At 40.0% G+C, this 13,902-nt stretch overlaps 1 protein-coding gene across 1 annotated transcript in view; it reads right to left on the reverse strand.

The window, feature by feature from the left end:
* The window catches only part of adgb (androglobin), a 219,124-nt gene that overhangs the window by 137,441 nt on the left and 67,781 nt on the right, over positions 1-13,902 (reverse strand). Inside the window, exons 13-16 of the mRNA XM_073051468.1 lie at positions 12,072-12,204; positions 10,617-10,703; positions 6,361-6,498; positions 382-465 (exon numbers count right to left, since the gene is read on the reverse strand). Of these exons, the coding sequence (XP_072907569.1) occupies positions 382-465; positions 6,361-6,498; positions 10,617-10,703; positions 12,072-12,204 (442 nt within the window). The remainder of the gene's footprint in view (positions 1-381; positions 466-6,360; positions 6,499-10,616; positions 10,704-12,071; positions 12,205-13,902) is intronic.

A 13,902-nucleotide genomic window follows, 5' to 3' on the forward strand; every position in this document is an offset into this window, starting at 1 on the left:
TCTCAGGGTTGTATTTAGTGACATATATGTACTTCGATAATAAGTCTACTTTGTATGTTTTTCTTCATATGTTTTTTAGAAGTGTCTTTGGCTAAAAACATGTTTTTCTGGAGATTAACATTGAGGCTGCCCAATGAGGGAGCTCTGTGGAGAAAGACCTTAAATTATATGATCAAAGATCCAAAATATTAGCTACCATGGTATGCCAAGCAAGAAAGTGTCAATTGCACATGCAGTTGTTTTGTTATGTCTAAGCTCACAGGTGATGTTTAGTGACAGCTACAAACAAGGCCTGCATGAATCCAAGGAAAAATGTGAAATACGTAGAGTTGCAAATACCACATTAGATAAATTCGAGAACACCTAATACCAGGAACTCACATTGTTAGGATCCACTGAAACACTCTGCCGACTTCTAGCAGATGAAAACTGACCACCTGACTTTATGGATTCTTGGTGCGACTCCTGCAGAGGTATACAATGACAGTGTTTAATTAATGTTATATATGACAGAGATACTATTTTCCGAATACCCATTCAGGAAACTGTGTTTCTTTCTTGCCCATCTCTGAATGCTCTTGAGCAGGCAGTGATGAACAGCCACCTAGAACCTTTGCAATCTTCTGGTGAAAGTACTCCCCAGTACTTTTGGAAAGGGAGTTCCATGGCTTAGACCTTTCTATGATGAAAGACCCATGATAGTAATTCCTAGGATGGTGTTTATCCTGCAGAGAAACCGGCAGATTGTGATGTTCCTATGTGCCCGCCTTCTTGGTGAAAGAAGTCACAAGTTTGGGTGGTGCTGTTGGAGTAGTCTGGATGGCTAACTGTAGTGTAATCTGTGGCTAGTATGCATTCAGGGTGCTCATCATGGGATACCCAGCTTGCTCTTGCAGCCACAGCTGGTCAATTTCTGCTCAATGAGATCCTCAGGATATCGATGATAGGAACGTCAGCAATGATATTGACATTTCAATGTTATGACTATTGGATATGGTCAATACATAATACCTTTGTGATAGAAATGTTCATTGCCACTTATCAGCCAGTGCCTGAATGTGGTCTAGATTTTGCTGAATGGTGAGGACTTGAAATGGAATTCAAATGGAATTGAACATTATGTACTCATCAGTGAACCTACTGAATTCATGGTGGAAGGCAAGTCATTGAAGAAGGTATGGAAAATGGTTGGTCCAGTGTACTGCCCTAAAGAACTTCTGAAGTGATATCCTGGGGCTGGAATGATCAACCTCCAGCATCCATAACTATCTTCCTCTATACAAGACCATGAGTCCATCTGGTCTCTACAGCTGCTCTGACAATAAAGTGGCTGATCCAATTTTTCTTCAGTCGACGTTCCCTCTCTCTCTCTTTACCATTGACTCCCCCACTTAGTAAGAAATCTATCTATACCAGCTATGAATATATTCAAGGATTCAGCTTCCTCAGCTTTCTGTGGCAAGGAATTCCAAGGATTCACAGCTCTTTGGGAGAGGATGTTCTTCCTCATTTCAGTCTTAAATGGCCACCTCTTAGACTGAGACTTCAGGCACACTGATCCTTGCCTCTCCCAAGTGAGAAAATATCCTCTCAGCATTTAACCTGTCAATGTCCCGAAGAATGTTTTATACTAAGGTTGTCTCTCATTCTTGTACAAATACACTCTCTTCCAAATGAACATTTGGTTGATGATATCCCTAAGAAACACAGGGAGCAGTTTGAAATGCAGTAGGAGCAAAATTGTGGGTGTAATGTTTTGGTTGCCACGGGGACAAATGCTATCACCACTTGACAGAATAACCCTGTGATTCTCCTCTCTCATCTTGCTTTCAAAAGGAGATTCAGTAGGTGGAAGGGGGATAATCAACTGCTTCAAAAATGTCTGCAGCAGGTGGTCATTAAAGAGAATCTAAGAGCAAAGAGTCTTTCATTAATCAATGCTTAATTCATGTTCTCCTCAACAATATACTAAACTGAAAAATAAAGTGCTTTCCTGGCTTTAAGGGGCTGGAGCTGGTTGTAGACAAATTCAAAAGAATTCACGGATTTTACAAATGGATGACATCACCCTAACAACGGTAACCCATATCCAAGCAAGACTGGTATTGGAAACCCTGGACAACGTAGCTAGCTGGGCTAGGATGACCTTCAAGGCTTGGTGATCAAAAAGGGCAAAGTTACTAGCAAGTTCAGTCTTCAAGTACAGGGAGAAATCATTCCTTTCACAGAGGACAACCCAGTAAAGTGTCCTGTAAATTGGTTTAATATAGCAATGACAGGTAGCACCACCATCATCAACACTGTAGACTGAAGAGTGGCTGAAAAAGATTGACAAAACCAAATTCCCTGGTAAATTTAAGACGTAGCGGTACCAACATGGTCTTCTAAAAAGTTAATGAGCACTTCCGGAGGTGGCTGGGGACTCCCCCCAAGTTTTTCTTCAATGGGGCTCTACATAAGATCAGGCAAGCTACAGCTCTCATTGTCATCAGTAGTGGAGGAATTCAAGGTGGCAAAGTATTAACACGAAGGGGAATCCAATGACAAGCTAATAAATCATATAGGAGTCACAACAGGACTGGGCTGTAAGTGGGCTGTCAACTTGGCCATTGACCAGGCAGTGAGCTCCCTGCAATTGAGAGACATCATTGGCCACCCATGCCTGGGACAGCAAGGCCTCAGCTCTGCACACTTCCAATGATGGGGGAGTGGAAGTGCAAGGGATAGGCATGACATGGTCCAGGCAGAGGTCTGGAACAATGAAGATGAAAGGCGGTTATAGAAAGCCGTTGAGTTGGGGGTCACAGTTGAATTGGACAAAGATCACTTGGGCAAAGCTTTGGAGACTGGAGCTCTTCCACATTTCTTTCCTCTTGCGGTCTGTGTATGACACTCTCCCTACACCACCACATCTGCACACATGGGGGCTGAGAGAGGACCCTAACTGAAAGCTTTGTGGTCAGGAGGCTTCACTGGCACACGTACTGTCAGGATGCAAAACAGCTTTAACACAAGGATGGGTATAGGTGGTGTCACAACAAGATCCTGCTGTCCCTTGCTGACATACTAGAGCAGGAGAGGTGTAAAAAGAGATCAGCTGGCAGAGAGGCAAACAGGGCAGTCATTTTCATCAAGGAGAGGGCCACGCCAGTCATATCAAAGAGGCCAAAATCCAATCTGCTGCAAACTGCCAAATCATGGGAATTAAGGTCGATGTGAGTGCAGGGACAAAGGATAGCAGACGTGGCTATTCCTCATGGATATTGGCTGTAGGGGTTCCCAGCAAGGTCGGCATGGAGGTTGCTGTCTACGCTGGGCCTTGATGAAAAGAGCAAGAACCGAGCAGCTCACAGGATGGGGGAGGAAGCAGAAAGAGCCTCTTGTTGGATAAGGAGCAGGTGAGAGGAGTTGAGCTGGAAGTCAGGAGCAGGTGGGCAGTGACTTGGTCACCACTGCTGACCCACTAGCTGCAGAGTGTAGTGGTTAAGGGTTGAAACACTCCATGAAGGTTGGGCACCACCTGCCAACATCTGCCCCTGGTCTCAGGCTACAGTTACCTCATCAGGTAACTGAAGAGAGTATGATGCAAGCTAGAATTCACAAATTCATTAAGCTTGTTCTACTTTGGGTCAATGGCACAATAAGCTGTTCCAAATAACAGCTTAATGGAATGCAGAGACACTGATTGAACAAAAAGGTCTTAGTCACCAAGTTGTCAATAGGCTGCCCAGTAAATTAGCAAAGGTAATAGGACTTGATGTTTCAATCCCTATGATAAGTCGGCACTCTCGATGTTGGCAGTGGGCTTGGAGTGGTGACAAGGAGGGTAGGTACCTCATTGGGGTCATCAGGTGGGCACCCTCCTTTTTTGATGATTTGTTGATAAGCCCACAACATCTCCAGAGGGCTCAATGGTGCTACCTGGCATCCCAGATACACCCCCCTCAGGGTCTTCATCTTGCAGCTTAGTTGTTGTCTTTCTTTTTAATCCAAATCCATTTACTGCTTTCTTCTGCTGCATTTGAAAAGGACTTGATTGCTTGTTGGAATGAATAACCCCTCACCCCCATCTTCTTCAATAAACTGGTCATAGATGTAGCCATGAATCCCCTACATCCCACTTCTACAGGGAAAATCTTGGTCTTCCAGCCATCCTAGGCAGCTTCAGTTGCCAGTTCAGAGTACTTGGTCATTTTCCTCTCATAAGCTTCTTCAACACCATCTTCCCATGGTACTGTCAATTCCACAACATATGCCAGCTTGGCTGTTGTGGACCACAGGACCATGTCTGGCTGGAGTGTTTTCAGCCATAATGTCTGGGGGAAACACAAGCTTTTTTTCTAAGTCCACATCCATTTTCCAATCCCTATCAACCTGCAGAATGATTACCTCTTTTGATGTTATATGGTGCTCTAGAGGTTGGCCTGCTGGTACAAATTGTGTGATGTGAACATTTCTTGCCGATGTTTGTGGGAGAACATTTGTGGTGATTCACCTCTGATTGATGCCAGCTGTCTGAGAACTTGGTTATGCTGCCTAGTGTACCGCCCCGGCTGAGGCTCATGGTGCATCCTGTTAAAATGTGCCTTAGTAATCCAGGTGCTTGACAAAGAGAGCAAGTGGGGTCTACTCCCCACCACTGGCTCAGGTTCTGGGGTGTGGGTAGGAGGTCATAAGTGGCTCTGATGACAGAACTTAACCGAGATCCCTCCATCTCCCAGATGTCACGCCAACTGAGTTTCCTCTTTTCCAGGCTCTCCCAATTAGTCCATTGGCCCTGGCGTGTCGCTCTGCCTCCTCCTGTCTTCTCACCTCCTCCACCATGAGCTGTCTCTTCTGCATTGATGTTGCCTTGTGCCATTGAGGAGTATTTGGGACGAGCCTGAGCCCAGCTCTCCCAAGTTGGACTTGGCCAACCACATCCCTGAAGCAAAGAGCAGACTTAGCACTCTGAACGGCTTCAGATGGGGTCCACTTCCTCCCCGTTGCCACACGGGGAGGATGCTGTTGGAATAACAGTATCTTCAGATTCAGTGAGGGTCATGACCAACCTTGCTTTGGTGCAATTGAAAGCTTTCACAAGACTTGTAATTGGTAATTCCAATTTGCCATTCTCATACAGTCCAACAGGACTTAAGCATCGTGGAAGTCCAAGCCACTGTTTCACACGTGTGCTAATCACTCTTTCGAGCTTGTCCACCTTGTTGATGAGGATGTCATACACTGTTAAAGGCCACAAGGACTTGGAAGTATGCCGTACTATTTGAGTATGGAAAGGAGTGAATTAATAGTAGTTTTGCACTAACTATTGGACTGCAGAGAATCTATGATAATTTTGACAGGTACCAATCATTTAACTGACAACATAGAATGGAAAAGGGTCATTTAAGTAGTGAAACTTAACATGCAAATACTTTAAATGAAAAGTTCTGAAGAAAGTAATTTGTAAAGAATTTAATTGAAATCTGTTGAGTTCAGATAGAAAAATTCAGATAAAAATACCTTTCCTTTCGAGTTAGAATAATTTTGCTGGGAATTAAATTGTTTGGTGTTAACAAACTTATTCTATATAGTGATTTGGTGGAATTAATGAGATACTGTGGGGTGGTGGGGGGAGGCCTGTGTCAATGTCTTGTTCACAAACATCATAAAAAGCTATTGTTCTCATTGTTCCAATGATGAAACAAATAAAATCTCAATTAAACCAATCAATTGATTATCAAACTTCATAAAAATAAATTGTCAGATCAAAATATTGATAAAAAATTAACCTTACACATCTAAATTCTCATTTTTACATACTTTGGAACATATAAGAACATGGTAAATATGACACACTTTTTCCCAAATTGGATTTACTTGATGCACAGGATTCAGTGAAATGACCATAGGGAACTGCCAGATGCCTTGTAGTGTTCACAGCAATACGTTCTGTATTTCTGCACTTGATAACTTTTGACACTGACCTGCATTCACTTGCCATCTTGAGGCTGCTGAAGTGAGAGGTGAGGTACACTTCATATCTGACCCCTAATTTTTGCTGACATATGAAACAAAACTCCTACACTAGTCAGCTGACTATTTGTTAGGCAGTATCTTTAGTTATTTTATTAGTATTCTCCATATATCTGCATTTTAATGAACTATCAATAGATTAAAATCATTATTTTAAAGAACATAGAATAACTTTTTAAAAAATTAGTTCCACATGTTTCTCATTATAATTGTCTTCTGATAGCATAAGCTCAGTGAGGCTACAGGGTCAGTGGACACTGTGTGACTACAAAAGGTTACAGTGGACATTAGAATAGGGCTGGCTCTAGTATAACCCTCTGCTTTAGTTCTAATGATCTTACTCACTTTTTTAGGTTCTGCTGAGTTACCAAGCTGATCTTTCCCACTTCCAACCCGACTTGCTGCACTACCAAGCTGGCTTTTACTGGCACAGGGTTTGGTTGACAGCTGACTGACTGACTTCGGGCTTTCAGAATGCGATTCCTGCAAAGGTACAAAATATATTTGTTAAAGAAGAGTTATTCTTGATGAAGAAACATACCATTTCATTCAATTGGATATCACTATCAGCCTTACATTGTACAAACATAAATTAAATACCTTTCAATGCATTAAGGGCAAGAGTCCCACAGTTGGACTTTGTTCCTTTTTTGAGACTCTGGACTAACCAATCATTGTTTACTGAGTAATTAACTGTGCTATCTACATATAACATTCACTTCCTCTAATGTTTGGTCTGGATGTTGCTGAATGGGTTTTGTTACCCACACTTCCTATTTATATTCTACTTTGTCTCAGATTTACAAAGCATAAACCAATTTGGCTGACTGAGCGTGGAGCATAGAAGAGTACAGACAGAAACAGACCCTTCAGCCCACGATATTCATGCCAACCACGATGCTAATTTAAGCTAGTTCCATCTGCCAGCACATGGACTATATCCCTCCACTCTCATATCTCTTAAACAAGTGACAGTCTTCTGATACAATGCAACAAAGCCTTGATGCATTACAAGGCACTACATAGGCCTTGATCCACTTAATTGGACAAAAAATTCCCATGAAATTCCGTGGTGAAGCTGCACTCCCAACTACTGCAGAGGCCGGAAGTTTGAAATAAAATATAAAATGCTGTATACAGTGGGTCAGGCAGCATATGTGGAAAAAGAGACAGGGTTAAAGTTCCAAGTTGAAGAGTCTTCATCAGATTCTGTTTCACTATCCACAGATACTATTTGACTTGCTAGGTTTTTCCAACATTACCTGGTTCAGTCACTTCTTGTTTTGTGGACAGAGAATGAAGTACAATTATGATACAAGGTATGAAAATGGGCCAGGAATACTTAGACTCCAGCAGCCAATTATTGTGTTTGTTAGTGTTAAGGCACTTAGATGTGGAGGAGTGTTAAGTGGAAGGTTATCTAAAATTTAAGTAAAATCACAACTGAAAACATTTCCCAATCAGTGGTAGATGTTGATAAGAAGAGAAGATCTAACAGTTCAGTTACATTGAATGGCTAGTGGTCAGGCCACAGTTTTCACTTTTTGAAATAGAGAATCAATTTTAAAAAATCTGGGAAACAAAATGTGCTGTAGTAGACATATATACATTCAAAGATCAGTGATTATTACTGTACTATATATGGAATTGATTTAAGTTACATCCAACTGATTAAAACTGGCTATCCACAAAGTGCTTGGAGTCACCAGCAGATGCAGCATATCCCTTATTCTAGCACTGCCATAGTTCAATTAACTCTGTTGAAGATCGTGTCAGGATTGTGTTAGCATCGTCTACCAGACCTGAGGTGCCAATGTGATAAACCTACAGCATCGATTGCTCAATACTACAGGTTGCTTGTGTGAGGCAGGATTAATTAATTCAACAACCAAAGGTTAATCTCAAAACTCTGCAAATTAGAACTAGAATGGCAACAGTCTCTACACCTGCTTTTCGCTGTTTGTGATGTGCTTCTCTATAGAGTCAGATTGTTCCAGTGCAGCTACAAAGAGGCATCTATTAAATGATATGGAAAATTTCCCAGAGAGAGCCTCTACAAAAACAAGAAACAATCGAATCTAACTAATGCTCAGCAGCAACATAATAGAAGTTATTTTTAACAATACTACTAAGAGATGTTTACTGTTTATTGATGCTCAGTTTCAGTTTTCCATGATGACTTAGCTCAATGGTACTTTACAGCATTGGACAAAGTCTGAGCAAATTCCAGAAGTGGAGTGAGGTGAAAGAGACTGCTCTTGGCATCAAGGTAATATCCAGCTAAATATCATGAGGATCCCAAATAAGACTGAAGACAATGCAAATGAATGGAAAAATTCTTTGCAAATAATGTTATATCTTGGCAAGGCAAAACTGTTGTGGATATTAACAATTTAGTTCAGGATGTCACTTTGGCTGTTCTTTAGGTCAGTGCTTAATGATGACCCATCTTCAGGGTTTCAGCATTCACACCATTATAAAGTCAGATCAAAGGACTGCGTGCAGTGTGTTCTGTTCTGTTTAAACTCTTTTGGATATTAAAACAATCAGGGCTATATATATATATATATTCAGGTCTGGACAATATTCAAGCTTGGGCCAGGAAGATCTCTGATGAACAAGTATCCATTTCAGTAAGAGAGAATGTGAATACCTCCCTTTGATATTCGGTGGCCACTTTATTAGCTACCTCCTGTACTTAATAAAGTGGCCAGTGAGTGTATATTCATGGTCTGCTGCTGCTGAAGCCCATCCACTTCAAGGTTCAATGTGTTGTCTTTTCAGAGATATTCTTTTGCATGCCACTGTTTTATCTGAGTTACTGTCACCTCCCTGTCAGCTTGAAGCAGTCTGGAAAATCTCCTCTGACCGCTCTCATTTTCAAGACAGTTTCCCTCTCAGAACTGCAGTCGTTGGATGTCTCTTGTTTCTCACACCATTCTCTGTAAACACTAGAGACTGTTGTGCGTAAAAATTCCAGGAGATCAATAGTTTCTGAGATATTCAAACTACCCCATCTGGCACTAACAATTAGTCCATGGTCAAAGTCACTTGGATCACATTTCTTCCCCATTCTGATCTTTGGTCTGAACAACAACTGAACCTCTTGACCATGTTTGCATGCTTTTATGAATTGAGTCACTGCCACATGATTGGCTGATTGGATATATACATTAATGTACAGGTGTACAGGTGTGCCTAATAAAGCAGATACTGAGTGTATATTACCACTATCAAATCTTCACCATATACTTTCTGAGCTAACAGCATTGAAGAGAAACTTAGCTAGATTAGTCATTTAAATGGCAAGGAGCTGGAAGAATTCAGCATCTAAGGAGGGAAATGGACAGTCAACATTTTGGGTTGAGACCCTTCAACAGTCCTGATGAAGGGCCTCGAACGAAGACATCAGCTGTCTGTTTTCCTCCATTGGCAGGGCCTGACCCATTGCGTTCCTCCAACTCCTTAGTGTGTTGCTCCAGATTTCCAGTATTTTCAGTCTCTTGTCATATAAATAGTTTGCATCAGAAACACCTTAAGAAGTTGGGTATTCTACTGCAACTCTTTTGGACTTCCCAAACCCATTCTACCATCCACAACATAAAATTTAACAATATGCTGAAGTTCCTGTGACTTGCCTGTCTGCATGCAACGCTGATAACAATCAAAAAATCTAAGCACCATCCAGGAGAAATCAATGAATATTGGAAAATATTTAAAGAAGGATACCAGTGTCGAGCCAATGTAGCTCTTTACTATCTTATAAAATGAAACTTTTAATTGTTTAAGGGTATGTGTCAGTGGCCTCTCCTTGAGTGATATCTGTTACTCTGCTTACTTGAAAAAGATTGACAATGAAGTATTGATTCCATTTTCACCAACTGGCTTGTTGACTTGTGGTATTACCATTTCTGAGTCTAGCCAACTGCTTTGCACTTGAGCAATATGGACTAGAGATGATCTAATAAATGAGGTGCAAGAATGCTACTGAGAATTTCTGGTGACTTCAAACCAAATGAACTATAGAAATGGCAAAGTCAACTGTAAGCCTTAGAATTAGAATTTGAATTAATCATTGGCCAGAAGTTCATTTCTTAAAAATGGGGTTAATACCAAATTATACAATATTATATTCAGGCATAACTTCATGAAATCTTGTAAAGATACTTCCTTTACTCCAGTATGTCTCCAGTGTAAATTTGAATACAGTGAAAATGGAGGACAACAGAAATTGGCTTAATATAATTTTTTTTTGTTTGGAAGGATGTTAGGCACCTAATTGGGCTTTTAAATGATATTGCAGGTCACCTTGGCTTGTTGAAATTAGCTTGATTGGTTGATACTTAGTCTTGAAAATTATTTGTAGATCTTGTGTACTTAAATGACAAATTCAATAAATTTCTCAGGAAACTAAAAGAGAAATGCAGGAAATGAAATACTTATAACTGGCAAATGAATAAGTTCTGACTGGTACCTGATGAAAATCACAATATGTATCAACACTGGTAAGGTTCTGCATTGCTCAACTTTTGTTAGGGTACAAACATAACACTAACAATTAATAAACCAGTTCCAAACTTAACTTAATTCTATGAGCATACTTTTATGTTATCTGTACGTTTCTTGAATTGCAGGTTATTAAGAAAGGATGTTGTTGAAACATGTTCATCCAAGTTGTTAAACTTCACCTGGGAAATATAGAAAAGTCCAAAATTAATATTTATTAATAAAGATTTTTTATTCCAAATCTTTATTAACCAACTCTCAACCCACATTACCCCAAATTTTTGTGCTCTAATCAAATATCTACTTTCCCCATAACAAACTCTTAAAAACCTGGTAATTTTTAAAAATTTCAATGCTAGTTTCTTTTGCTTCCCCATTTGCAAAGGACCCTTGACTGTATCGCCATGAGATTTTTTTTGTGTCTTCTTCTATTAAGACAGGCTGAAAATATTTGTTAAGCCTTATACCACTTACTTCTTCCCCATTATAAATTCTCACAGTGTGTTTGTAAGGATTCCATGTTCATTCCTCTTTTGCTTTTGGCATTGATATTCTGTATAAGTTTATACGGTACGTTTTAAAATTTCTTATACTTTACTCTTTTACTCTATTTTTCCCTTTCTTTATTAGTGTCTTGTCCATGCTTTGCTTAATTCTCAAATGCTCCCAATCTTCACTCTGGCATAAACCAGATGCCTGCTCAGAAGTTTTTGCTGATTAGCTTATATACAATTCTGTTGAGCTGAAAATTATTTTTTTTCAGCTGCTTGGTTTTGTGACAATTTTATCACTGGATATCAATGTAATTATTTTGATAAGATTGTATATAAATGGGGCATTTTGTTTAGCCATGTGGGACCCTCCTCACAACTTAAAGCCGTTGCACTATTATCAAGGCATAAGATAGTAAGTAGTACACTCATCCAGGCAAGTGGAGAGTATTGGAATGCTTTCCATTTGCCTGGATTAGTATAACTCAAACAACTCACCTTCCACTTCCCACTCTTCCCTCTCTCCTACCAACCACCAATTTTCTCATTGTCCTTTTCAACTACAACACACCACTCAATTATCACCCTGCTAACCTCCTCCTTGATTATAGATGGTCTCCCTGCAAACCCTATTTCTAGTAGCCAAGCCCCACATTCATCCAGCTTCCTGTCTTGGTTTCTTAGCCAGAACCCCTTTCGCTCTTCTACCCAACAACTCTACCAAACTGTTTCCGCTGGTAGGGGTATCAAAATCAGTTGCTATAGATACCAATTGATTGTAATTGGTATCTTTCACAAACTGACAGCATTACATACTCAAAAGGCAAGTTTACAGGGTTGTATGAACAGAGCAGAGTATTTAATTTGTTGAGACTACTTTCAAAAGCCAGTACAGCAAGATGAGCCAAATGGCCTCCTCTGCTGTATATTTCCAGAAGTTCATATTCAATGCCATTCAAATTAACATTGTAGAAGCAGATGTAATTATCAACCTGTTGATTCAGAACTATGCACATAACTTTTATGAGATATTTAAAATCTTGAAATAGATTGTTTCACCTCTATGTTGGGAGATGGTTCTGTCAACCTGATGTCTTCCTCAGCATTGTTAATCTGATCCAGCGCTTCATCATTTTCATTAACAGCTGCCAGGCTTGGAGGGGCACCTTTCTTAATCTTCTTTTGCTCATTTCTGCAGGAAGGGAAAAAAGAGCTTCGAAAATTGATAGATTTTAGTTCGAAAGAAGAGAACTGAACCCAAATATTCTGAGAAATTATGTTTAGTAATTTCAGCACAACAGACCCCACTTGAGTGTAAAAACTCAATTAACACTTTTAACTTGGTGAGCTCTCGTTTCTCTCCCTTGCCACGAGTTGCTGGGTACTTCATAATGGTGCATTCTAATTGTCATTAATTTCCATAAAAGTGATGGGCATGTTTGAAGTAACCCAGCAACTTGTGACAAGAGAGCTATGTGGATTAGTTGCAAATGAAACCAAACCAGAGTAGTAAGTTCAGCTCAATACATCATGGGCATATCCTTTCCCATCATTAGTAGGATCTACATGAGGCATTGACTCAAGAAGGCAACATTCATCATCAAAGATCTCTAAAATCCAGGGCATATTATCTCCTTGCTACTACTATTGGGTAGAAGGTACAGAAGCCTTAAGTTCCACACCATCCTTCAACTATCCAGTTCCTGAACCAAATGGCACAACCCTAGTCACTAGAGTTTAGCTGCACTATGACCGCTTCAATAATTTTGAACTAAAATGGATGCTTTTTCTCTAGTTATGTTCTTTCTTGTAAAGATTCTGTTTAATTTATGATTTTCTTGTGAACATTACTTACATGATTTTCTGAAACTGTTGCAAGTAAGTTTTTCATTGTCCCTGTGCATACATACATTTGTGCATATGACAATGAACTTGACTTTTACTGAAATATCTGCAAATCTTTTGGCAATTTGCCTCTCCAATGGAAGCATCACAAAAATGGCAACTTACCCATGAATTTCAAGTTGCATTTTTAAATGCAAATTATTGTTCATATTGTTTTGTATGTGGACCCTTTAAATAACAAATGTATTACTGGAAATGCCACTCATCTTCTCCAGTCTAAAAGGAACAATTAAAGCTGTAGAGTCTCACTCCAATGATGAAACTATTCCAGTCTATATGTTATAATCAGAAATCAGCATTCTGAAATTCCATTGTCATTCAATAATGATCAATGTGCTACACAGTGACACCAATGAGTGTAACAAAAATTAATGGATTAAGTATTGGAAGAATTCAGCTGTCTCTCCCTGCCCCCACCCAACAATCCTCGAGCTTTTAGCCCTCACACTTCCACACTTTCCTAGTGACACCATTACCACCCAAATATTTTTCTCGTCATTGGACAAGACACTATGTTGAATCTATTAAGGTCCTCAAAAGCCTGTTGTCCTGTCAGCCTTTAAACAATTTGAAGTATTAAATAACATTAATTTGAAGGGCGAAGGAAAATAAAAACAATTAACAGATTTGGGTAGGTCATGAGGTGCCATGTTTGGGGGTGGGGGAATGGACCCTCAAGCCAGGCTGAAACTGGAATGAGACCCCTCTACCCAACATTTTGTTAGCAAATGTGGAGTCTCTGGAGAACAAAATTATGGACCTGAGGGCAAGGTTGCTGTATCAGTGAGAATGAAAGGTTGTTGTGTCCTAAGCTTGATTGAGACATGGCTTACTGCCAACACACCAAATACAGTGATCAGACTGGAAGGCTTCTTGATTCACAGGATGGTCTGAACTGTTGAATTGGAAAAGACAAAAAGTGGAGGTATGTGTTTCATGATAAACTCTTGTTGGTGCTCTGATGTAGCGATTTTGTTGAACTCAT

This window comes from Hemitrygon akajei, chromosome 7 (assembly GCF_048418815.1).
Source record: "Hemitrygon akajei chromosome 7, sHemAka1.3, whole genome shotgun sequence".
NCBI lineage: Eukaryota > Metazoa > Chordata > Chondrichthyes > Myliobatiformes > Dasyatidae > Hemitrygon > Hemitrygon akajei.